Genomic DNA, 25,763 nt, shown 5'->3' on the forward strand with positions numbered 1-25,763 from the left:
GCACTCGGTGTTTGAACGCTGCCCCCATCATTGCCAGGTCCCTTCTGTCAACCTTCCCTTCTGCCTCTCCTCGGGCCAAGCGGGCCTCTGCGGCTCTGCTTCCCACCCGCATCGAGGACCCACCAATCCCCATGCAAACACAGCCCCCAGGACCCGATCCTCGGGCCAGATACCCCAAATTAACACCACCCCAAGGCCGAGCGATCTCCTCCGACGCGGCCCACGCGCCCTCCCCCGGCCTACCGATGGGCACCCCGGCACCCCCGACGCCCCGATCTCCCGCCGGACCCCCCCGGTGCCCCGATCTCCCGCCGGGCCCGGCCCGCCGCCCCCGCCCCGCTCACCATCCTCTGCGCGGCAGCGGGGTTACCATGGGCAACTGCGTCACACACACGCTGCCGCTACGTCCCGCGTCACCGCTTCCCGCCGGACGTACGGAACGCGCTCGCGGCCCGCGGGAGAGGGCGGAGCCGATTCTAGCTCCGCTCCCATTAGAGAGCGCTCGCTCCCCTCCCGCCGCCGGGAGGTGGGCGCGGCCTCTCTGCTCGTTCTGATTGGCTGAAGGCGGCCACGCGGCGCGCCGAGGGTCTGTGGGCCGCGCAGGTAGGGCCACGTGGGGTTGGGGCGCGCGGGTTGAGTGGGGCCGCGCGGGCGGCGTAATTCGTTGCTGCGCGATGCAGTGCGGAGCAATGCTGTGCACAGCGGTGCAATGCACGTCACCAGATCTCTGTGCGGCTCTACGGATGTGCAGTCAGCGGTGCGCTGCGAGGCAGTGTCAAGGGGGGGGGGGGGAGTGCGACGTAGCACCATTGGAAGCATGCAGTGCTGATGGGGTGCAGGGTAGCGTAAGATGGAGCATGCCGTGGGGGTGTGTGCAGTGGTCGGGGTGCAGTGCAGTGCAGTGCCGTGGGGGTGTGCATTATGCTGTGAGCTGTAGGGCTGTGCAGTGCGGGCACCGGAGGGTGCGATGCCACGAGAGGTGCAGACGGTGCTCTAGGGCTTGTAGTGTGGGCATGGAAGGGTGTAGTGTACTACCAGTGACCTGCAGTGCTGCAGGGATACGGAGCATAGTGCAGTGCCGCGGGGATGAATATGCACGTGGAGGGTATGCCGTGAAGTGACCCAGAGAGAAGCACTTGCAGGGCAGTGTGATGCAGACCCACTGAGGGCTGCCCCATGCAGGGAGAATGCAGTGCATTGCAGCAGCACCGTTGGAGGCCGGCGGCAGCAGTGCCTTGTGTACGAGGCTGCTGAAAGTCCAACCCAGACGTTAAATATAAACCCGCAGCAGTTCACCCGGTGCAACGCTCCACGGCAACGCACTATTCCGAAATGGCTGCTGTGCCCCTCGGCTTCGACATCGACGCCCCACGCTGGGACCAGAGCACCTTCATGGGGCGGCTGTGGCACTTCTTCAACATCACTGACCCGCGCACCGTGCTGGTGCCGGAGCGGGAGCTGGACCGGGCGCAGGCCATGGTGGCAGGCTGCAGGTGAGCGTGTGCTGGTGGCACCGGCGCGGTGCTGGAGGTGTGCCTGTTACCTTGCCTATGTGCTGGTGCAGCATCTGAGCACTCTGATTGAGCTGTAGATTCTCTTCATTGCAGGGGAGTTGGACTAGATGACCTTTAAGGGGCCCTTCTAACTCAAATGATTCTATGATCCGTCAGAGGTGGTTTTGTGGATGTTTATTGGGTTTTTGGGAGCCCTGAGCTATCATGGCTGAGCTCCTGCGGCTCTGGGCTTGCAGGGCTGGGATGGTGCCGCCGGGGAGCAGCCAGGAGCAGCTGCTGTATGCCAAGAAGCTGTACGACTCGGCCTTCCACCCCGACAGCGGTGAGAAGATGAACCTCATTGGCAGGATGTCCTTCCAGGTGCCAGGTGGCATGGCCCTCACTGGCTGCATGCTGCAGTTCTACCGGTAAGAGCTGGGGACACAAGTTGGGACACAGCCTGGACAGCCCTCAGCTTCTCCAGGGGCACTAATGTCTCTCCTTGGTATCCCTGAGACAATGCTAGGAGCCCAGAGTGGGTCACCCTCAGACACCTCTGTCCTCATGTGCTTGCTGCTCCAATCACTCACCTCAGTGAGACACCTACCTCAGCCCTGGATCTTGTCCCCATCCCAAACCCCTCAGGGCTGTGCTGCCTCCTGTGCTGTCTGCAGGACCCTCTCAAACACTCATCTTCCAGTCCTGCCCCTACTGCACTCCCTGACCTCAGGCTGCAGTGCCTCAGTTTCCCCCAGCAGACACCAAGACAAGGGTATGGAGGGCATCTTGTCTGTCCCCTGATGGCCCCTGGGCACTCTCCATGCCCTTTCCCTCTGCAGGACAGTGCCGGCCGTGGTGTTCTGGCAGTGGGTGAACCAATCCTTCAATGCCATCGTCAACTACACCAACCGCAACGCCGCATCCCCCATCTCTCTGGCGTGAGTGTGCCCCCAGGATGGGACCCCTGTTGCCTGTGGGATTTGCCAAAAGGATGTACAGGCACCAAAGGAGCAGGATCTCTGTGTTAAAGGCAGCGTTTTATTTTATATTTCCATGCATTTGTTGCAAATCACCAGGCAAATAGGAGTGGCTTACGTCACGGCCACCACAACAGCCTTGGCCACTGCTGTGGGACTCAACCTCTACACCAAGGTATGTAGGGATGGGGTTGCAGCAGCACCTGGCCACATCCCATCCCCTTGCTGATCCCATCCTCCATCCTGCAGCGTGCTCCTCCATTGCTCGCCCGCTGGGTCCCTTTTGCAGCTGTAGCTGCTGCCAACTGCGTGAACATCCCAATGATGAGGCAACAGTGAGTGCACCTAGGGTCTGCCTCTGCTCCCCAGCCCCGAGGGAGGCCGGGGAGGTGGGATGGGATCTGTGTGATCACAACCCTTCATCTGGAAGAGCGTCCCTGGTGGGGTGGCCCAGCATCAAACAAAGCAGGAGGGTGGGTTTGGGGTGAAGATGTCAATTTTGGAGTCTGTGATGTCCTGGTGCTGCAGGAAGGTTGTTGGAACTGAAAGAGTTTTGGGGTGTTCCATGGGGTGGGGGTCCCTGTGTCAGCCATACCCTGAAGATGGCAGCGTCAGCTCAGGGGTGGCACAGCCCAGGGCCACTGTGTTGCTGTTCCCACAGGGAGATCATCCATGGGATCTCAGTGACCGATGAGGACAACAATGAGCTTGGGCACTCCAGGGTGAGTGTTCTGGGAGGGAGAGCAGACATGGGAATGGGGACACATGGACAGCAGCAAGGCTGAGCAGCCACTTTTGCTCGCAGAGAGCAGCGGTGAAGGGCATTGCACAGGTTGTGGTCTCCAGGATCACTATGGCAGCTCCAGGCATGAGTGAGTGCGGCATGAAGATGGGGGCCAGATCCACACTGCAACCCTGCAGCTCTCAGCTTGGCCAGAGCTGATGGAGCTGTATGGGCTGGTGGGGTCCCTCACTCTTCTCCCCGCATGCAGTCATTCTGCCCATCATCATGGAGCGGCTGGAGAAGTTCCCCTTCATGCAGGTGAGCTGCTGCTGCTCTGGGCATGGAATTGTGGCAGTCAGCTGGGGACTGACCCTGCTCTTCCCCTGCAGCGGATCCGGGTTCTCCACGCGCCGCTGCAGGTCCTGCTGTGTGGTGGGTTGTGAGTATCTCAAAAAACCAGATAGCTCCGGAGGATGCCTGAAGTCACTCTGGAAAAAGACCCCACCCAGCGGAAATGGCAAAACTGCTTTCCTTCCAACCTGAGCTCTGTTAAATTGGGTCCTGGGCTGGGACCTTGCAGCTGGGGAGATGCAGCCCCAGCGCTAACACCCACTCTCCTTTGCCCACAGCCTGCTGTTCATGGTGCCGGCAGCCTGTGCCCTGTTCCCTCAGAGATGGTACCTATCCATGGCTTTCCATGGGAGCCTTTCTCCTTCCCTCACTCCCCATCCTGATGGGCACCCAAGAGGAACAGGATGATGGTCTCAGTGTCTGTCCCCTCTCCCCACAGCTCTCTTGCGCTGGCTGACCTTGAGCCGGAGCTGCGGGACAGCATCGTGACCAAGCATGGGGACCAAGTGCCATTTGTCTACTTTAACAAAGGGCTGTGAATAGAGACTATCTCAGGAGCCACTGAACCCCTCCAGCTCCCCACCACTGCCAGCCCTGTGCCAGTGTGGGGCTTGGATGCATGGTGCGGCCCCCATTAACCCAATCTGGGAGTGGAACTGGGATCATCTCCCATTTCCCCACCCCAAACCACATTGCTGCCTTAAACTGCTGCAGGGGCTTCTTTACAAAAGCTGAGCCCCACAGTGAGTGGGAAAGGACCTGTCCCCTGTGTAAGGGAGCACACCAAAGTCCTGGGACCAGTGCTTAGGACTGTGCCTTCCTTGCTCTCAGGTTCAGGTTTTATTCACTTTGTGATTGTCACAATCCCAAAGACAAAAAGCTGATTGTTTTTAAGCTCTGAATTTTGCAATCAGCTCACTGCACTAAGCATGCAAGACAGCCAGGCATCACCTTGCCATTTTGTGCCTCACTGTTCCTGTGGTGGGACCAAGGACTTGGGAAACACTTGATTCTGGCCCCCCTCACACAGAGAGGGTCACGAAGCCGTTGGGTTTTGAACTCAGGCTTTAAACAGACCACACTGCAAATGACAGATAGGGGTTGGCAAATAAAACATGGTGATTTTTAAAACAGCTGTGGGCTTTGCTTTTGGCTGGTCTTTGGGTGCCTGCTTCCCTGGATGGGGCTGGTACATGGGTCATACCTGCCTTGGAAAAAGGAAAGGTGTGGGCTCTCTGCTTGCACCTGAAACAAACCATGTCTCTCGAGTTGAGTGCCACAGGAAGACATCACTGCTCTCTGAACTCCTACATTGAGATTGCTCCTGTCCTACACCCCAAGTTTCTGTGAGCACATTCAGAAAGGTACATTCAGCAGCCTGGAATGGAGCTGGGTCCAAGGAGCGTCCAGCGTGCTTGCGAATGCGGAGATGCTTGTAATGCAAAGTCCCACAGAGCTTTGGAGAGCTCTTGCTATCTCCTGCCCTCTCCCCTTAGTCCTGGGCAGCAGGATGGGTTCACACGATGCACTGGGCAAGAAGAAGAGGGTTGGTCTGTGCTGGAACGAGTACAAGGCTGACCAGCACTGTCCTCAAGCCAGAAACCACCAAGCTCATAGCAATGGATTCCCTCTTCAGACCTGCACAGGTTGATGCTGTCCAAGAGCAGCACAGCAGGGTGTCTAGGTTTTTAAGCTGCAGCAGGAGTGTCTACGGGAGGATTCGTGCCATCTCTGCCACTCACAGCTCCGGAACAATGTGGAGGGCTGGCAGGTGGTTGCAGACAGTGTGGCCCCGTGCTGCCAGGTTCCATCCAGATCGGCTCTGCATCGCACTGCTGCAATAGGAAGGAAACTTCACTGGCAGAAGTCAGTGCCGGACTCAGCCCTATTTGTGAAGAGCTGCGGGTGTTAATTACACTCCAGTGATGAGTCACTCCCAATCTGGGCTTGTCCCATGCTCTGGGTTTTGCCTCCTTCCTACTTCTAATTTCAGGGCAGGATGGGAAAAGGATCGAAGCTCTGCATGGCTGAAATGTTGGTGCTGCAGCATGTTTACAACCTTCTTTCAATAACAACCAGACTAAAGACTTTCTGTTGGTCTGCAAGCAGAGCTGGTGAGTCACAGAAGACCAAAATTTCTTTAGATGGATGATCAGCAGCCCCAGATCCTTGCTCAAGTCCTGCTGGAGGTGCTTAACCCAGGTTAAGCACGCAGGGTGTGTGCCCAGTGGGTTAACTGCTGCTGGCCTACGCTTGCAGGGATGCAGGGTTAGGTGTGCCCCAAGTATTGCCCTGATTGAAAAATCCCAGGGGCAGGAGATAAGCTGCTAAATTGATTATTTTTCTTTTCTGAGCATGTTATCAGAGCATCTCACAAGCATCACCATGCCAATCCCCTGTGGGGGCTGCCTGACACTCCGGGATTGGCATGGCACAAAGCCTGCATGCTACCCACGAGCTGTGAGTGATCCCCAAGTGCTGCCACCTGCACCTGGGATAAGCCCAGGCAGGGGATGGCTATGCTGGGACACATTGGTGGTGGGACATCCATTCCACGTGCCACTCCTCTCTCACTGTCGCTCCCTATAACAGCCTCAGCAGCCCTCACCCAACTGCTGCATTTTGGACGATGAGGACCATCCCCCAGCTCTGGCTGGGTGAGACCCAAGCATGGCAGTTGGGTACAGCTGACTGGGAGCATGCAGGGCTGGGAGCACAGCAGTGCCGCAGCCTGGCACCATGATGGGGAAGAAGTGGCTTTGCAGTCTGCTTGCCCATCCTCAGGGCCTGGTGTGGGGTTAGCATGTTGTTGACATCAGCAGCAGCTGACAGCACACGCTGCTTCTGCCTGCTGCTGCTGCGGCCATTTTAGCCACCTTCCTACACGTTTTCTGGTGAACTCCCAGGCCTGGGTGGGCTGCTTGGCTTTGGGGCTCTCTGAGTGCACTGTAGAGAGGTTGAGCAAGGTTTAAAGCCACCACAAGACATGGCCAGCAGATGGGGACGGGCGCTCTAGGACCACCAGAGAGGCCCTGACAGGCCTGAGACAGCCGCTGCAAGCCACGTCGAGACACAGGCACAAGGGGCAGCGCCCACACCTGTCTTCCAGCCAATTCCGCCACTCACAACATGGCGGCCATCACACTACCCCGGGCCCCCTCTCCGCCGCGCCACACTCAAGATGGCAGCTCCCTGCAAACAGACTCCGCCCCTCCCCGTTCTGCCCGATGGCGTATCGAGCCAATAGCCGTCCAAATCGCGCGCCGTCTGCCCAATCAGCGATCAGATGGGGCGGGACGAGGCGCGGGGTGCCCCCTCGGCTCCCGTCCCGGGCCGCAGTCGGGTTGGGGAGGCGGGGAGCGGGGGGTGGGGGGGGATGGCGAGGAGGTTTCGCGCCGCCATGGCCCTGATGTTGTTTCAGGCGCTGCCCGAGGGGCTGCCCGCCAGCTTGGAGCCCGCCCAGGTAGGAGGCAGCCCGGGGGCGCCGGTCGGAGGGTTCAGTGTGTGCTGGGGGGTCCTGAGCGGCAGCTGGCTGCGAGGGGCGAAGGTTGTCAGCGGGCGAATTGTGGGCTGGGGGCAGCGTCTGGGGGGTCTGCCGAGGCTGGGACTGAAATAGGGCTGGGGGTGCAGGGAGCGGGGTTTGGGACCGTGCTGGGGCTGGAGGAGCAGTGTGGGGACGGGACTGCTGTAGGCTGCAGGAGGGGCTGCGGAGGGAACGGCCCTCGCGGGGAAGGGCAGCCCTGGTGAGGGCACCGGCCTGGGGCGGTGGCAGGTGCGGGTGTCACCTGGGGAGGTGACAGGGCAGGGGTGGCTGGCCCAGGGAGCGGGGCTTGCCCGGGCAAAGGAGGTTGGTGTTGCGTAGGAAGTGTGGGGTGAGCCTCAGCGTTGGGGAATCATAGAGTCATTAAGGTTGGAAAGGCCTCTAAGATCATCTAGTCCAACGCATCAGCCCGTCACCACCATGCCCACAAAACCGTGTTCCTCATGGGAAGGAAGAAGGGAGAGTGTTTCAGCCAGGATGATGGGAACCAGCCCTTGTCTCTGTAGGCTTTGATTGCCTTCTTCATGCCTAAAGGGCTCTGAAGAAGTTCATTCGCTCTTCATCGCTTTACTCAATATTGTGCCTGTGCTATGATATTCTCCAGCAGTGTTCTTAGACTGCCCTTTGCAGAATCCATAGACCTTCACCTTGCTCAGTATTGCTCATAGACAACTGTGCTGGGCCAGGTGTCCCGTGCACAACCTGGAACCTGCTGTTCATGGAGTCATTATGTCTTTTTCGTTCTCTGCACAACATAAATTGAGCAGGATGCCTTCAGATTTGATTGTCTGCTTAGGAGGCAGGAACTGCATTTTGTATCTGTTGAAGATCTAAACCTTCACAGATTATGTGAAGGAATTTACTGAAGGCCTGAATCTTCATGGATACAGATCCGTGCCTGCAGACCACAGGTGCTATGGTTGCACAGTGTGTAGTTTCTCTGGGACACTGGTGTGGAGTGTCCTTTCTGGAAAAGGCGCCCATTGAAAATCTTTCTGACTTCTGTTGCAAGCAGAGAGGCGAGGAGTTTGACTACAGATGTTTTAAATCTCGCTCTTTCAGGGCACTGAGAGTACCAGACGGACTTTGTAATTAGAACTGTAGAAGCATTAAGGTTGGAAATGATCTATAAGATCATCTAGTCCAACCATGAAATTGGTAGTGCAGTCCGAAATTTTCTTGCTGTGATTTGGCCTTTGCTGCAGTAGGGAGCTGCGAGGTTGTGCTGAACCGTGTGTTTTCCATGTTGTCTCAACTGCCTTGAACTGGTGGAAGTCCCAGTGCTTGCTCTGCTCCACCACCAAACCAACATTTACAAACTATGTGTATGTGGGCACAAGGTGTTGTGGTGTTCCAGCTATGAGCGGCAGCCAGGTGCTAGGATTGTCTAGACAAAAGCTGCGAAAGTCTTCAACCCTATAAATGCTAATAAAATCACTATACCTGCCTTGAAAGTTGTGAAAGACACTCCCTGCACAGCTTGTGCACTAGTCAAGGAACAGGTAGAGGAAAGGAAATGGAAGTAGAAAAGGAAGAAGGCAAAAAGAAGGGTGTGGAAGTATTCATACATTTATCTGACTTGTAGATATCCTCTCCAATCAGTGCACCAGAAGTCCTAAAATAGTAAGTCTTGCATAGTACAGTACGTGATGGTGAGAGAGAAGAGCTTTGGCTGCCTGTGTTTTCTTTAGAGCATTTAGATATGGATGTGTCTCTTACTCGTTTCTTTTCATAGTTTGTCTATATAAAACTAATGTGGTTTATTTTAGATCTTAGACTGTCTGTCAAAGAGCTGGTATTATCTCACAGCATACTACAGATTGACAGCAACCCACTCAAAAACTGTCGTTTTTGAGTAATGTGGGATATGTATATATATGTATTTGAATAATGTGTGATCTGGGAAATGAGAATGTAACTAAACTTTGTCTGCTTTCATGTTGCCGTAGAGTATGATTTCCTTGGAGGTGATGGGCTTGTAGTGGTGAGCAGTGCTGGCCTGGGAAGATCTCTGCACCAAGGGTTCCTATGGTTTTAGCTAGACCTCTGACAGCATTCAGCTCTTGGTCTCTGCAGGCCATGGCTGCCCTCACTGCCCATGGTAACTGCTGCCTGCTGCCACCTCCATCTCAGACAGCTGCAACGCCCCGCTTGCTTCTGCTGTTGGAGAGGGCTTGTTCAGGATTTGTGCTTCTCTGAATACTCTCCTGCAGAGCTGGAGGTCTGAGGCTGGGAGGTGCTGCAGGAAATGTGTCCTCTAAATAATTCAGGAGGTGGAGCTGTGCAGCCTAGCCACGCTGAGCAAACATTGCTGAGAACACGGTGTACTGTGCAGGAGGGTCTGATTTTTTCTGGTTAAAATAAGTCCAGGCTGCTGAGGATCTTAGAAGACCTTTCTTTCAATGAAGTCTTGTTTTGGGAGGCAGGTGGAGGAGAATGAAGATAATTAGCACAGACCAATCCTGAGTCCAAGTTCTTTACCTGCCCCTGTGGCTGCTCATTGCATGTGTGCTCACCATGGAGAACAAAGCTCCGTTAACAAGAATTGGAGCATTTATCTGCAGATTAAGGGAAGATATGTTGCAGTTGTGTAACAAAAATAAGATCAGAGTAAACACAGGAAAAAGAAATCTGGCCTTGCCCCGTTATGGCTGCACTTGTATAGCATTAGCTGTGAGCTGTCCTCACGGCGTGAGGGAGAGGGAAGTGGGGAAGTAAGAAATGAATTAGAATGTCTTTTAAAATAAATGTCTTTTAAAAAACAAGCTTGATCAAATTTGTAGTGTTAAACTTTGAGCATTAATCATTATTCTATTGCGGATTCTATTGCAGTACATCCCTACAGGGCAGACTAAAGGTTATTTGACTGGCCATCTGCTTCCCACTGCAAGCAGCTTAATTATCACATCGTTTTCTCAACTGTTGTTTTCTTTAAAAACAAGAGATTTAAGTGAATGTTAACTATGTGGCAAGCCTGAGGAATCTGTCTTTCTCTAATAAGATGGTTTTGAGCCAAAATCTGACAGAAAAACCGATCTCCTTAAAGGCCCATTTCATTCCAAATTGAAGAGTTTTTTGAAATGCTGTGACTTGAGAGATGATTCATCTGGGTGGCAGAGAGGAGCCTTGTGTCAAGGACAGGCCTGACGTGACTTGGTGCATCTGACACCCCTTTAGTACAGTGTTTGTGCTCAGGGCTGTGCTGGCTGTGACTGCACATGAAGTTACCAGGCTTGGACCAGACCTGCCAGCACTTGGGGCTCTTTAGGAGCATCACTTCAGGCAGTGTTTGAGCAGCAAAGCTTCAGTTATCCACATCTAAGAGAGACCCATCTCAAAAGCACCAGCTTTTTTCAGTTAATGTATAGGTAATTAGTTGCAATAGCACTTTGGTGCCTCCTGAAATGCTGTGGGTCCTTCAAGAGAAGAACTGCTTATACAACCCCAGAGCTGTATTTTGCCTGCTGAAGTATCTTTGTGACTCTTGCTTTTTGGCTTGCTGATTTCCCCAGTTTTGGCAGGAGGCAGCAGAGATCAAAGTACGGCCTGTACTTACTCAGAGCAGAGCCACTAAATAACTGTGCAGATTGAATTAAGGGCTGCTCATACCACCGTGGTTACACCTCTGTGTGCTTAGTTTCTCATCTGGATAGCATGCTTCCACACTGATTAACATTCTTCCATTTGTGAGCTGCCCTCACGATCGCACACAGTGCTGTAAGAATTTCTCTTTGCATCTCTACAGCTGTGCAGCAGATGGAAGGCCTGGTTCGAAAGTGTCCTGTGTGCCCTAGGCGAGAGCAGGGTGTTTTGTTTAGGCCAAAAGTGATGGGCTGATGTTCTGGCCTCATCCTCAGTCCCACGGTCTGGCACACAGATCGTGCCACAGACCGGTCCCACAGTCTGTGCTGTGCCCTTTGGTCCTGGCTGTGCCTGTGCAGATCTGTCCTTGTCAGGCGTATCCTGGAGTGCTGGTAACGCATTGCTGCAGGTGGCCCTTTGTTCTGTCTCCTGACAGCATGCAGGTTTGTTTGGAGGTGTTCCTGTGACTCGCACTGCCCTATTCTATGGGGGACAAGGTAAGAGGTAGCTAGGGAACCCTTCCTGGTTAGCTGCATAAGAATCTCCTTGTTAATGTGTTTAACAAGTGACTTTATGGCTGTACACGCTTCTGTCTGGCATCTGTTTTAGTGGGTTCATGAATCCCAGAAGTCTGGGCGGACTACTGATGGGGCTGTGAGGACCCAGAATATCAGGGACATCTCAAAACACTTCGTTGAGTCCAGACCAGTGACAGACAATCATGGAAGAGCAATTGTTCATAAATAGGCAATGTGCTAATTGTGTGATGCAGCCAACCTGATGGTCAGGTTTTGGTCTGTGCTTCCAAGCTGGAAGAAAGCAACCATGCAGCGTGGAACCTCAGGATGATTTCAGGAAACTTCTGCCGTTTAATGTACTGCCAACCTCCTGATGTTAGTGGGCTGCAAAGAGGTGGGCAGGTATGGTGAGCTACAACCAATATGTACAAGGCATGGGGTGTTGGGTTTGGGGAAGTGCTGGAGAGCCCCTTGTGAGGATCATGGATACAATCCTTAGGATAAGCAGAGGAAAGCTTTTACCTGAAGAAATTCTCCCTTCGTTCCTCTTTATTCTTTTGCATTGCTATAAGATGGAAGTTCATCACTAGTGGTGATGTGGTTTTTATCATAGAATCTTTAGAATTGGGACCCTTAAAGGCCATCTGGTCCCACTCCCCTGCAATGAACAGGGACACGTACAGCTCCATCACGTGCCTGATCTTGCTAGCTTATTGAGTACAGGGAAATCTGTGAGTTGGTGGTCAGTGGACTGGATGCGCACCCTAGCTTTGGGAAAAGCTTCACTTTGGAGTTTGATAGTTTGATTTGCTGGCCTGCAATGTCAATCAGCCTCGTGGAGCAAACTGATAGGAATTCTAGTGGTTACAGAATTACCTTTTTTTTTTTTTTTTTTTTTGGTCTCCTGCTGGCCGAACTGCAGACAGAACTGCAGACTGATGAGCTGTAGAGATGGTGGCGAAGAAGGGTTTCAGCAGGAATCTTGAGCTTTCCCTGTGCAAAAAGTGTCAAGCATTGCCTGTTGAAAGTGGGGAAACTCAAACATGGATGGTATGCCCACAGGCATTGCAGAGGGTTTTTAATGAGCAGAACTGATTGGCTCTTTTCTCTTGTGTCCTGACTCTTCCTAATAAGTTTTCATTTGTTAATCCTGCATCAGTAGTTGGGTACTTGGAAACTTTTCCCTTCTGTGGAATCTGCTTTAAGTCCCTGGTGGTGGGTGATGGCCAACATGGGAGCTGTCTGTTGGATCCTTCAGATCAGGCTGTTAGGTTGCATCCATCAGTGCCTCTGACAGCTCTGTGGCACTGGCTGTGGGCACATGAATCCTAGCTGGTTGAGCTAACCAGGGATTGCGAATGACTGGTGGAGAATAAGAGGATTAAACGCTACCTGGGGCCTGGAGGAGGTGTTGGGCATTGTACAGGGACATTACAAATGCTGAGAAAAACCCTTTAAGAATGCAGCGTGTCTTCAAGGCCATGCTATTGGGCTGACTTCATTGTGCTTTGCGCATCAATTGTTGTAGACCCATGGGGAAAGTTACTCTTAAGTGTTCCCCTCACTCCTTCTTGCAGGGAGAAAAGTCTATTCTTCAGATAGGATCGGAAGGACCTTTGCTCTGTGCTTGGAAAGCATTTAGTGCAGCTACCTGAATGTATGTGAAGGTCATGAGTCATGTCTGGGTGCCCTGCATGATGAATTCCTCCCTTTGTCGCTGGTTGTCTTGTTGGTTAGGCTGCAGACCGCTTTTCAAGCAACAAACGCTGAAGAGGAGGAGGAGGAGGGTTGGGGGTGCATTGTGTTGTCTTCAGATTACCTTGTCATTTTGACTTCTGCCTATTTAGGAGAAACAAACTTCAGCAACAGCTTTCATTCGGCTCTTTGGCCTCCTGCGATCTGAAGCTGAGATAAAGCAGGCTTGCAGACATCTGTCACTGCTGATTGCCCCTGTTTACTGACACTTGGACTCAGACAAAGCCTGCCTGAAATTGTAGTGGCAAAAATAAGTTTTCCCTTAATTTATTTCTCTCTCCTTTTTCTGTCTGTATTGATTATTCTGTCCCTTTGTTCACCTCATGTTTTTGTAGGGAAAAGGAGCCTCCATTAGGAGTCTTTTCCATCTCGTGTACTTGATTATTAAATTTTCCTCTTGAATTTGTGGTTTATTTTACGGCATTTCTTGCTGTTTTGCTTTGTCCTTCCCAGGCCTTACCAGTGTAATCACAGACCAGTTAGGCTCTGCAAACCAGTTTTGTGCCCCCAGGTCTGTCCTTTGCCTGCAAAGCCCAAGGACCATCCTTTCATTAGAAGATGAAAGATTTCATCGAGGAAAGCCTGGAATGATTCTCCTTGTCATTCCATTGCTTTTCATAGGAAACTTTAAGTTCTTGTGGCATTTTATGGTCAGACTCCAAAATGAATGCCCCTAAATTTTGTTTATTTGTGTCCTCGCTATGAGAGCTTTCCTTATCACCAGCCCTTCCCTTGCACAGACACTGTCTGCCAAACAGCTCTTCTGAAGGCACTTTCCTTCCCTGCAGGACAGGGTGCAAGGTAAAACTTGTTTATGCTTTGAACTAATGTCTAATGTCTTTCATTAAAAGAATAGGCTTTAAAAATACTGCTTTTACCCAGTTCATCCCATTAATGTGTTAATTGCAGGTCTGACTCGACTTTTGTGTCAGCTTTTTTCCCTGCCCCAAGAGCAAGCATTTCACGTTTGAGAGCTTTCAATGAGAGGAGAGATATGGAGGAAAAAAACAAAAAACAAAAAACATCTTTTTTAGTTTTGCAGAGGGTTTTTTTTTCCTTCTATGATGAATTTAAAAACATTGTCAAAAATAATGATTTTTTAGAAGTCACTCTGTGCTTCTGGGTCTTTCCTTTGGGACACTGCTGCTTTTTGCAAGAGCTCTTCAGCTCTGATCCAGGCTTACTGTGTGACATTAAGCAAACAATTTCACATTTCTCATCCCACTGTCCCCATGTCAGGTGGTGGATGCTGTGAGCTGTGGGGTTTTTGTGTAGGACAGAATATGAGAAGGTTGTGTGGCACCTGGTGTGTAAATGCTGTGTAATTTCCATCTTCAGCTAGGGGCCTAACTGAGAGCCTTCAGGTCTCTGTTATTAGTTAACCAAGAAACTCCTGGTTTTCTTCTGCAAGGTTTCGGTCTAGAGGTTTTCAATGGCCTCCAGTGCTATGGTCAATTTTTACCTAATCGTTGAGACATGGTTTTATAGTTCTTGGCTTCTGCTGTGCTCAGGTGGGAGCTGTTCTGTTTGTCTGGAAGGCATTGCTGTAAATCATCAACATGTGACAAACAGGAGGCTCCAGCTTTTGTTCCCCTTGCATGGCATGTGCTGTGTTTTACACGGAGGACAAATACTCCAAGTAAGAGCTTTTCCTCCTTCGCAGCTCCTGGTTAATTGGCTCTGCAGTCAGGAAGCTGAGTTTCACGTACTGCCTTCCCCTTGGAGACAGTGGCAGGCAGAGCTGCCTGGGACTCAACCAGCAGGTTGAGTGAGCGAGGCTGTGAAACCAGAGCTCTGCAATGCTAACACAGCTTCTGCAAAGTGAGCGCAGAACCCAAACTGGCTGCACAGACTGTTTTGATAGCTGCATTTTGGCTTTAAAAATCTTCAGATGCTTAGAACAGGGGAGTCTGTTTTCTAGACCTGTGAACCACAAAGCAAAAACCTTTGGATGGCTGTGAACCACAGGAGCCTGCTGTACATGCCTTGGAGAGTGGAGGGGAGAGGAGCTGGGAGCACGCTGCCAGCAGGTTCTATTGCATGGGGGTGGTGGCCAGGCAGGCAGCACGGCTTCCAAGTGCCCCCTAGACATGGACGTCAGCACGCAAGCTTGCCTTGCTTTCTTTGGCAGCGATGAGTTCAACTGCCCAGCCGCTCAGCTGCTGGGAAGGCTCAGACATCTGTTTGAAGTTCTTAGAGGATGGGATACCTTTATAATAGCCAAACTTTCTTTGAAGAGTAAGGTGATCTGATGTGTTTGAGGAGGGTGAGGAGGACGTTTTATATTTGCACACCAAAGAGACACCCTCCATTTCCAAACAAGCACCTCCTGCCTTTTCACATTGCGCCTTTCATTCAGGTGATGAAATGGACCTGCTGGTTTGACTGCCTGGTTCTTTAGGGCTAGCACACCTCCATCCTGACATGCTTGGACTTTCCATCCAGCAGCCTTTCAGATAACCCTCAAGTCCTTCTGAAAGTATTGAGTGCTTCTGCCTGGCAGTGGATGTTCCTCCGTGCATTCATTGCTTTCATTAAAGCGAGTATGTACCAATAACACCTTTGAGCCTCTTATTCAAATTATGTAGTGTGTGTCCTACTGAAGAGCCCTCTTCAGAGTGCCTCCCAAGGTTATGCTGCCACATGATGGTTAATAAATGTTCATCAAAACAAATTGGACTGGAGACTTTGAATAGTTTCCCAAGTCCAGTTCTCCATATTGCTGTTTGCAGCAAGCGTGACTTACTTTCAACAGATTGACCTCGTGTGGACTTGTGCCTGTGTAAGTAGCAGCTGAAATCAGTGGTCAGATGCTAATCACAAGCTGCAAACAGTGGGGCATTATTTAGGGAGAATGCTCTATGAGTCTCTCGTTGCGGCATTCTCATTCAAAAGGTCATTTCCGTGAGTTCGTGTGCAGCTGAATTTAATGTTCTTTCTCAGCGAGGCAGGCCACAGCGGAGAGTGCATAATTATAATAAATACAACTTTGTTCTCAGTTGAAAAATCCATCTGAAATAAATTTTTTCCAGCCCTTCCAAGAAACGCTTCTAGTAAGATAAATAAAAGCAATTCTTGCAGATTTCACATTCATTCAGCAGGAATGTTGGTGGGTGTAGGGTGCCTCCACTTAAGTCACTCATTGCAGTGCCTTCTGGGCTCTTCAGCCCATGTTTTCAATAGCTGGCCATGGGTAGCATTTGCAAATTGGGCTTCTTGCAAGCCAAGTAAAGCCAAGTTCTTTCATTACTTTTACTTAGTGTGAACTCTGCTTATTACTTTTGAGTAAAATTGTTCTTAACAGCAAGTACAGGGAGTTGCTAGGCTCTCAACTTGAAAAACCTTGCAATGATGCTTTGATAGGTGCATCTGTTTTTAGGGACATGCATATATTTATATGAGCTTTTGTGGCTTCTTTTTTTCCCCACTGTGTAGGCAAAGTAGATTTGTTTTCTTCTGTATTCTATTTCGCAACACTGGAAATGTAGAAAAAGTCTCTGCCTAAACACAGAAGGGAAGCTAAGGGGACTTTTTTTTACTGAACTTCTAAGCAAGTACTTAAACAAAAAAATCCCCTCTTTGCTTTCATCTTCTGAGAGACTGAGCCGAGCGTGAAATACTCTGACTTCCCTTGCTTTTAATTTTTTAACCAAGTATAGCAAAGAGTCCGTGCTCTTTGATCAGGATCCTGCTGCTGCTGGAAGCTGAACCTTCATGCCATGTCTCTGGGTCCCTGAGCAGGTCTGGTTACCTGTCAGATTCAGAGGGACTGTATGGGGTGGCCCTTGAGTGTCTTTATCCTTTTGCTGCAGGGACTCTGGATAAGCAGTTCTCCCAGTCCTCTGGACTCATGTGCCTTGCTCCAAGTTGCTTCAGCCTTGGCTTTGGGAACTACCTGGTCTGACCACGTTGCTTCTCATTGCTGCGAGGTATCTCTTTCTCAGGATTCAGCTGAAGCCTGTAAGGCTGTAAAGGAGAGAAGTCTTGCATGGTGATGTCAACTCTAAATGAAAGAGAATGCAGCTGCTTGGCTCTTGCAGTGAGTTTGGACATGCAGTGAGTTTGGACATCCCCATGGTGCTCTGTTCAGCGTGAAGAATTGCTCCTAATCTGTGGTGCCCAATACATCTTCCCATTTCCTTTTAATTTTGGATCTCACCAAAGCCAGCTTTTCTAAAGAGGAAAAATCCTAAATGTGATATCTGGGCAGAATGTGGAAGAAGCTTACTGAAATCTGATGACTCTGACTTGATTAAATGCAAGTAACAGTCCTGGGAGGAGGGGTGGAAACTCGCATCTCCTTCTATTCCTGGTCTGTGTGCTAAACTAGATCCTCATCTCTTGAAGACTTGATACTTCTACGAGCCCCAGTGGGTCTCCAGTGAAACCAGAGGGTGATCAAAGGGAAAATATACTCTCTATTATCAGAGTGTTAGTGTTAGTACCTTGTGGTCATCTTCTGTATCAACCAGGAGCAGATTTCATCAACAGCAAGATCACAACAGTCTGCCTTTTCTTCTTCTTCTTTTTTTTTTTCCCCTTTATTTTCTCACGCTATTCTTTTATTCTTTTCTCTCTTTGTTTGTCTTTGTTCCTCCCACTGCCTTCCTATTCTTGATGCGAGTCTTTGTGTTCTCTTAATTTTATCTACTGAAATGATCAGGATTGAGTGCTTGGTACTTGCTAATGAAATTCTCTGGCAAGTAGAGGACCAGGGAAACTTCTCCAAACAAACTGTTGTTTCAGGATCTCTCTAGGCATCCTTGCAGACTTTTTTTTTTTCCCCCCAAAGATTATCTTGAGTTAGAGAATCAGCTTGTCCTCAAATGAAAACGTTCTTCAAAACCTGAATTTCACGTGGGCTGTGTAAACTTGTAATTTGGATTTGGTTTGGTCTTTGGAAAGTAGACAGTGCTGTTGTCTGGGAAGTTATAGACACATGTGCGAGAAACATGAGGAACTGCCGGAGGTCACATTAACTGTGCCTGCTTGGAGAACTGCCTCAATTCTCTCCAAGGCTTCACTTCTGCATTATGCCATGTGCTGTGGGTGACGCTCACAAAGATGGTCATTTGAGCAGTTGCAACATTCTCGGATGCACGACATAATGAAGTGTGGAAAGAAGAATGCCAGGCTTCCCAGATAGTCTCCTAGGACTCTACCTCAGCCCCTGCACTGATCTCCAAAAGCACATTCTGCTTTGATCCTTGCTATGTTTCATGTGGGCAAATCAGAAAGCCCTTTTGTTAGAGGTTCATGTTCATGCCCTTGGAGTTCTGGAGGTGACAGCTGAGATACTTGCTGGCACCTTCACTCCTTTCTAAGCCTCCATCAGGGCCAATGTTCAGGGTTTTGAGCTGACCCAGATGGTCCCTATCCGTTACAGGTTTCCTGTGGGAGGTGTTAGACTTACCCCCTCTTTATCAACTCTGAGAACAGTTGTTATTTAAAAGTTACTCAAGTTTTTCAATGTGATTTTGGGATGACTGCTGATTCCTTCAGCCCCTTGTTTTCCTTTAGAATTTCTAATCCCATTTTTTATGACTAACTTCAGTTGCGTGGTTTCCACAGTGAGGATTAGGGTTTACTGCCATAGGTACGTCATTCTGCCTTTGAAGCTGCTTGCTCATGCTTTCCTTGGCAAGCTCTTGCAGATGTGCTCAGCAACAACAGAGATCTTATCTTTTCTAAAGCTGCAAAAGGGTTAATCAGAAGTGTGTTTATGAAAGCAGGTTCTTTACTCTTCAAAGCTTTTACTGTGATCATTTTTGATGATTTTGGAAGATTTATCACATCTGTCTTTGTAATTTTTATTACGTTTTTCTTTATTTTCTTGAAGCTTTTTTAATTATATAGGATATAGTTAAAGTTAACAATGATAAGCAGCTTTCCTTGGCAAGCCCTAAATTGCATGCCCTTTGGGTACAAACTGGAGAACGTGACTGTCTACACATGGATGGCAAGAGGTTTTTGGCTAGTATGTCTGTGGTGGTTGAATGAGCAAGCGTAGGGCATCTGAAGTATGTCTGCAGCTTATAAACAAATGCAGGGAAAGGGCTTGCATCTCCCAGGCAGGCAGAGAGCTGCATGAGTACTTCTTGTCGAGAGCCTTTTTGTGGTGATGGTCACCATTGTGACTGAGCTTGTGTTGTGCGCAGGGAGGAGGGCTGGTGGCTATTTGAGGGAGTGTTACTTTTCATCAGGGAGATGAAGGACGTTGCTATTGATCAGGGAATTTCTTTATGTGGAGACTCTCCAATGAAATGGAGCACCTATGCATATGCAGCGCTTCGTTAAAAATGTGAGACAGGATGTGCCCTCTGATGGGAGTTGTTAATTGTGCTTTTGGCTCTGTCTGCCTCTCCAGCAGATGTATATACCACGGTGACATTTTTGCAGCTTAATAAAACATTACAGGATGCTTCACCTCAAGTGGAAACTTGATTGCTGCTTTCAAATCAGATGAGGTGCGTGCACACCTTACCGGGACTTGCACCTATCCGCTGGCAGAGCTCCAGGGTATTGATGCAAGGTTTGTGGATTGCAAGAGCCTGAATGGCTCTGGTGGGATAGGTGTTAGATGCCTGGCTCTGCTTGTTTGCTATGATGTAGTTGATGGGCAGATGGTCCCGATATTAGTTTTTAATCACTGACTCAGTGTGGAGTTGTTTGTGTATTTCAGTCCAAAATGTCTTGAATGTTTTTGTGCGATCCTAAAGACACAAGGGAGACTTCTTTGGATTTGCTGTGTTTATCCCTCGTCTGGTAATGAAGGATGAACTTTGTTAATTGTGACTTCTGGCATGAAGTTGTGTGCTTGAATACATGTAATATATGGGTCTTTCAGAAACACATGGGAATCTGGTGACTAGTCTTTCAATTTTATTGTCTTTTGGAGTTGCACACATCTAGAAGCTTTTATTTCTGAAGATTTCTAACATTTTCCTATGCAGGAAGTGGCGTCTCCTGAGATTTAAGTATTTGCTGATGCAAATCTCTGCGATCATAGGACTGTTAAAGAACTATCAAGTGCCCCATCATTCGGTCACCAGTTCAAATCTAGTCTAAAGTGGTAATGGATATTGTTGTACTCTTGACATCTTTCATCCAGATTTATGCGTAGTTGCTTCAACTAAAGACAGTGCTTGCTACTCAGAATAATAGATTCAAGAGGAAAGTAAAGACTAGAAGCAGATCTTTTATAGAAAGAACTTCTATTTGGCTTCTGTATATGGTTGTAAATCTATATGGTTTTTAGAAATCATATAGATATATTTAGAAATAATAATAGTAGTGTCTACCCAGAGGAGCATGTGGTTCGCTGTATAGGATGCAATGCAGAAAAGTGACCTCATTGGCCAGAAAAGCAAATGCATTAGTTAAATGTGGTATTATTAATGAACTTTCCTATGGCTTTCGAATTGCAAGAGTCTTTGAAGGCAATACAGGAAGAACTAGACTTTGAAGAGTGTGAGTGATATTAGAAGTTGAAAGAGAGGGTTTTGGATGCTATCAGAAGCATTTTTGGACAAAGTGCTTCCCCAGTTTTTCCAGGCAGCTGCTCTTCAGAAGAGTGATGGATGGTTGGATGGGTGTGTTCTTAGATAGGTTCCTTCCTTGTCTCTTCCAGCATTTGTTTGAGAATCTTTGTACAAAGCTTCACTTCTAAACCTTGCCTTTCATTTCACCTTTCTGGTCAGGAATTGTAGACTTTAGGGTAACATGTAGTACTTATTCTAACTCAACAGGACTATACGTTCTCCAAACTGTAGAGAGCTTGAAATAGTTCAGTCCTGTGTCTTCCCACAGCGTTGTAGTTCATCTTTTTGGTTCCTTTTTCTGAAGTTGGCAAATCTTCTTCTAGATGTGTTGGGACATAGAAAGCCTTGTGAATCCCTGCAGCCAGGAGCCTGAACTGCTTGCCACCACTTCCTGCTTCCCAACCTTTTCCTGACCATTCCCTGAATGCTGTCTGGCTTGTTTCAGGGACCAGATTGGCAGCGTATCAGGAATCAGTATCTGGAGTCCTTCAGGAAAGAAGCTGAAGATGCTGAATTCTGGTGTCCTGATTGTTAGAATCTGTTAGCAGAGACCTCCGGATGTGAAGAAAAGAGATGTTAAAGCCGGTACAAGTATTCTCTTTCTTTGTGCTCCTGAGTTGAGAAATCTGAGTGGCTTCCCTTCCCCATAGTGCTGGGCAGCAGCCCATGGGAAATCACTGCTGGCTTCCCTCAGTGTTTTGAGGTACAAAAAGTATTCTATAAGGTATGAATATGAGGTGTGAGGGGGGAATAAGAAGATATTTAGTGACATTAAAAAAAAAAAACAAACCACTCACAGGACTTGAGCTGTTACTGTGGCATTTTTTGAATGAGTTTTCAGTGCTGCGTGTCTTATAAATATGTCTTTATATGTTTGTGTTCTGCAAGGATTGAGGAGGAAACTGTCTGTCTTAGGTCAATATGGAGCCCTGGCAACTCGGGAGAAGTTGTGAGGTGGTTCACTTTCATTCCTGATGCCACTCATTGCTGCTGTTTCTCTGTCTCAGAGACAACTGGACAGTTATTTATTATTTTCCTCTTAGAATATTCTGTTACAATGAAGTGGCTCAGAAGCATTGAGGTTTTTTTTTTTAATGCTGATTTGCTTTATAAAGGCATTATTAAGTTTAGGTCTTAGCTGCAGTGGGATACCACAGAACAACTTTGGTCTGTCTTTTACATTTCTGACTATTTATTGCTGTGATTTCAACCAGAAATGGTGCCTGACTAGAAATCATAAATTATCATCCATCTTTTTGCTGGAGACTAAAAATGGAGAGCTACTGAAGTGCAAAGGAAACCTCTTTTTAAACTGAGTCATGGCAAGATTGGCAAATTGCAAGGGAAAATATAAATCTGGTGTTTACTATAGTTAACAATGAAATCCTCCTTTTACGAAAAAGTATCAGAGTGAATTACGCTTTCTGCTGCTGTGGAGGAGTTAAAAGGAACATTACGGTTTTTTTCCATCCTTGGTCTGGGATGGGGATAAATTAAAGGAAGTCACCCATTTGCTCTGCTCATCTTTCTGAAGTTTGCTCCTAAAAACATGGTAGTCATCTATAATTTCTAACTCTCATGAATGGTATTACAGCTTTGTATCTGTTTTTCTTCATTATTGACCAATCACTGGGTCATGCAATATCCAATTTTGAAACCTGTGATCTTTCACTTAGGTATGAATTCTGATACATATGTAGGCAAACACCGAACTAGCGTGAAAAAACATGTTGAATCTTTTGCATTGTGTAAAATAATAGATGTTATCTACAAATATTAATTTCTCTGCCTCCACTTCTGATACAATAAATGTTATTGAGGGAAAATAATAGAAAACAGCGAGGCTTTGCCAGACATGAAGTTCAGTGTCATGTGAAGATGGACCACGAGTCATTTGGAGTCCTGATTCTGTGTTATTTAAAGACTATAATAGGTGTTATAGAAAAAAAAAAAAAAAAAAGAAGCCTTCAAAAAAGACAATTCTGTCTTTTTTGAAAACAGATGAAGTAGATTGCAGAAGAACATATTTGTCAACAGGAAATAACCATAACTTAAGAGTCATGTAGGCATCCAGCATGACTGAACAAGACTGTAGAGAATAAATACACCACATCTTTCCTCTTGCTTTTCATGATGTGCAGAGAACACCTTCTCTCATGGTTTTAAACAGCTTTGATGTGTGCAGTGTCTTGATCCAAGTCTTCATGCTAGGCTTCTGTGACATAGAGTGTGGACCACAACTAGTGAAGCTCAATGAAGTGGAAAGCCATGGCTTTTTCACTCTCGGTGTCAAAGGGGTATTTAGAAATTAGGAGGAATTGATGTAGATCACATCAGACATAAGGATTTCAAGCCGTTTCAGAGTAGGCTTCTGTTGTTCTCCGCTTTATTGAGCTGTTCCATGCCGTGAAGGACGTTTTGAGATTGCGTTGATCAAGATAGTACCATGGGTGTGTTTGTCTCCCAAGGAGGAGAGTGAGGTCAGTAGGAATGAATGCTGTGCTGCAACTCAAACTGGAGAAGAGATACTTTGGTGTCCTGAGAAGAACGTATCTCAAACTTCTGCTTTGAGGCATGGTTTAATATGACAGTCTTAATGTCAAGTGACAGGTGACTTTCTTGTCTTCCTCGTTAGGCTGCTCTGACTGTTCAGGTGAAGTTCTGTGCTTTGTCCTCTACCTACTCCTTCAGGAGAGAATCCTTTCTGTTGCTCCAGCATGTGCTCTTCAGCCTTGCCTGCTGCATCCCCCAGCTCAGAAGTGCCTACCACGTTGCTTCTCGTAGATGTTGCCCGATATCTCACCCTTCAGAATGCAGAAGGGTTGGTTTCAGATCACCTCCACATGTTTTCTGGATGCGACAAATAGAATGGAAGTCGTATGGATATTGAGTATTTGAATGTTCATACACTGTGTTGGGAATGAAGGCAACCAGAAAGGCAGCAGACTGGAAAATCCCTCCTGTACACTGTCTGCCAGTTGTCTGAAGGGATAAAACTGAGATGCTCTTTTAACCCAACTCTCCCACTTTTTGGGTTAGGTCCACTTGTTTGTTCAATGAGTGAAGAGTGAAGAATGAGTGTTGTGTATCAGAACAGGCGGAGAAGTGGGATGGCTAAATATACTGCTCTTAAAAGCCCAGAGAAGATAAAATCGGCATTCCCACCATTTCTCACATCTTCTGGACTGCCACAGAGACATCCCTTGTAGATAGATGGCAAAACTTTTCTTTTTTTGGTCTTACTTCCTTTCCTGAGTTTAACCTTTCCTATGAATTGTCTCTCTCATTAAAGTATATTGACAAAATCTTTATTTTCTTGCTTTTACAAATTTGGCTTAAAAATTCTTGAGTGTAGCTTGGCAAACACTGCCTTAGTATGCAAACAGTGGGGATGGAAGAGGGGAAATCATTTGGCTGTTGAAAAACTACATATGGGAAAGTCACTGGAGCTTTCAGTGTTTTATTTATAATTCTGGAAAGGCCTCTGCTAATTTGCAAAAGTAGGAAAGACCAAATAGTGGCTTCTGGAAAGCAAACAGCTCAATTTTTTCCATGAGTATTTTTAACGCAAGTATTGACTTCACAGATTGTAACACTCTTTCCTTCCTACATTTTTGTTTTTTTAAGCTTAAGGATTTATAATTGACTAAACTAACATTGCAATGAAAACCTTAACTCTTACATCTTCTTACTCTTTGAATTCTGATTGTGAAGCCATGAGAGGTGTTTTGCTTTCATTTAGCGCATACATATTGAGCTTCCAGAAAGGTAACTTGATTTACAGTAGGTGCACCCAGTGGGAACCAGATAATTTTCACATTTGTCTTTTAATGAAGCATTTCTTTCAAAATCTCTTTTCCAGGAAAAAAACCAAACCAAAACAACAACAACAACCCACTAGCTTAACCATGCAGGACCATGTAAGTAAGCACTGAAGCCTTTCAGCTTTGGCTGTACCTGTGAACAGACATTTCTAAACACTGGTCCTTGGAATGATTCTACCAGTTAATGATGCCACCTTGTTTTATACTGGCCTGATTCTGAGCAATGTTTCACTAATACCACCATAAAACTACTATATTATGTGAAAATGCTTGAACAAAACAAATGGAAGAGTGGTGGTAGTGGGCTGCTTGGGGGGCTGTAGTGCTCTCCTGCTCGAATTGCTTAACATGGGTAACTCTTCACAGAATGGCATTTAAGGTTACATTTGGAGCCATTAGGTTATAAACAGTCCACAAGATATTTTGCATGCTTCATGTTAATATTCCTCTGAAAGTCAAGATTCCCCAGGGAGAAATGAGAAAGTGCACCAAAAGACATTTTCAGTTATTGAGGTTTATCCACAGCTTCCTAGATCACTAAAGCTCGACCGTCTCAGGAAGAAGTTATTACAAAACAAACTTTGGTACAGTTCTCAGAGTGTTTATATGTAGAGAGGGATACACTGGTGACGCCCTTCCCTTTGGCTGTTGGATTTTTATATTTTTGCTGGCTGGCTGCAGATGTTGATTACAATTCAGAAAATCTTTAGGACGTGAATTGGGTAAATTTACTTGAACTTTCATTTTCAGTCATGCATTTTGATCCTTCAGTGTGTTGGTAAAGGATTTGGCAGAGGTGTTCAGATCTCAATAGAATGTCTCAATCTGTGCTGTTGACTGCAGAGAAGAGTCAGTCTGTTTCTGTTTCTCAGTAAGACTCATTGAGGAGGATCTTAGGCCCTTTGGATGACACCAGAGCATTTCTAATATTGCTGTCCCACCACGTGGTCTTCTGCTAACAGTGAATCTTGTCTTCTCTGCATGAGTGGCTGTTTTATGCTGGGCACAATCTGTGTAAAAGTGGAGCTGTGGGGACTGTCCTGCGTTTGTGAAGAGAGTCTTCTGAGCATTTCCTACCTTTACCAAATGCTTGGCCTCTGTAGTGGGTGTTCCTTGCAGGTCGGTCAATCTTGGGCAACAGCCTGAAATAAAAGAAAACCTGCAGAGCACCAGCTTGTCCTTCAGAAACTGATCTTATTTCAGATTGCCGTGTTACTTTGTAAAATACTGGGATTTGTAGACTTGGCATGAGGCTCTGGGTAGGTTATCACACTTCAGCAAGATCTGGGCTCTCTGTCAAACCCTTGACCTCACTTGACATGTCTCATACCTGAGGATGGAATTCACAAGGGACATTCTTGGCATGTGTGTGCATTCAAATTTCCTCCAGCTCGTCCAGTTAAGAGAGACCAGGAGGACTTGGTGAGAAGTGCAGCAAGACTTGCAAGTTCCATTTC

General features: G+C 47.8%; 2 protein-coding genes across 8 annotated transcripts in view; both read left to right on the top strand.

Moving 5' to 3' along the window:
- The first annotated feature begins 445 nt into the window (after positions 1 to 445).
- On the top strand, positions 446 to 4,678 carry SFXN2 (sideroflexin 2). 3 transcript variants are annotated; one of them, XM_085229069.1, is made up of 12 exons: positions 446 to 603; positions 1,289 to 1,493; positions 1,751 to 1,921; positions 2,333 to 2,431; positions 2,570 to 2,645; positions 2,720 to 2,805; positions 3,132 to 3,192; positions 3,276 to 3,342; positions 3,463 to 3,512; positions 3,584 to 3,633; positions 3,824 to 3,871; positions 3,985 to 4,678. In XM_085229069.1, exons 2-12 carry the CDS (start codon positions 1,333 to 1,335, stop codon positions 4,082 to 4,084), a joined length of 969 nt encoding a protein of 322 aa, XP_085085195.1. In that variant the 5' UTR covers positions 446 to 603; positions 1,289 to 1,332; the 3' UTR covers positions 4,085 to 4,678. The 3 variants fall into 3 exon arrangements, with proteins under 3 accessions (XP_085085195.1, XP_085085196.1, XP_085085197.1); XM_085229070.1 differs by having other exon boundaries at positions 453 to 603; positions 1,183 to 1,493; XM_085229071.1 differs by lacking the exon at positions 446 to 603 and adding an exon at positions 616 to 757.
- Positions 4,679 to 6,862: 2,184 nt separating this feature from the next.
- The window catches only part of WBP1L (WW domain binding protein 1 like), a 49,350-nt gene continuing 30,449 nt past the window's right edge, over positions 6,863 to 25,763 (top strand). The window contains exons 1-2 of one of the 5 annotated variants that reach the window (XM_003208134.5): positions 6,871 to 7,008; positions 20,928 to 21,067. In XM_003208134.5, the coding sequence (XP_003208182.1) occupies positions 21,056 to 21,067 (12 nt within the window). In that variant the 5' untranslated portion in view covers positions 6,871 to 7,008; positions 20,928 to 21,055. Of the gene's footprint in view, positions 7,009 to 20,927; positions 21,068 to 24,375; positions 24,403 to 25,763 lie in introns of those variants that run through there. The other 4 variants (XM_085229214.1, XM_085229216.1, XM_085229215.1 and 1 more) reach the window with 4 other exon arrangements.

This window comes from Meleagris gallopavo, chromosome 8 (genome assembly GCF_905368555.1).
Source record: "Meleagris gallopavo chromosome 8, MGAL_WU_HG_1.1, whole genome shotgun sequence".
NCBI lineage: Eukaryota > Metazoa > Chordata > Aves > Galliformes > Phasianidae > Meleagris > Meleagris gallopavo.

Excerpts from the sequence above, each read along its gene's own strand:
- SFXN2 (XM_085229069.1), top strand. The coding sequence starts at position 1,333 with ATGGCTGCTGTGCCCCTCGGCTTCGACATCGACGCCCCACGCTGGGAC. Across the intron at positions 1,494-1,750 it reads GCCATGGTGGCAGGCTGCAG|GGCTGGGATGGTGCCGCCGG; the intron begins GTGAGCGTGTGC and ends CTGGGCTTGCAG. Across the intron at positions 3,634-3,823 it reads GTCCTGCTGTGTGGTGGGTT|CCTGCTGTTCATGGTGCCGG; the intron begins GTGAGTATCTCA and ends CTTTGCCCACAG.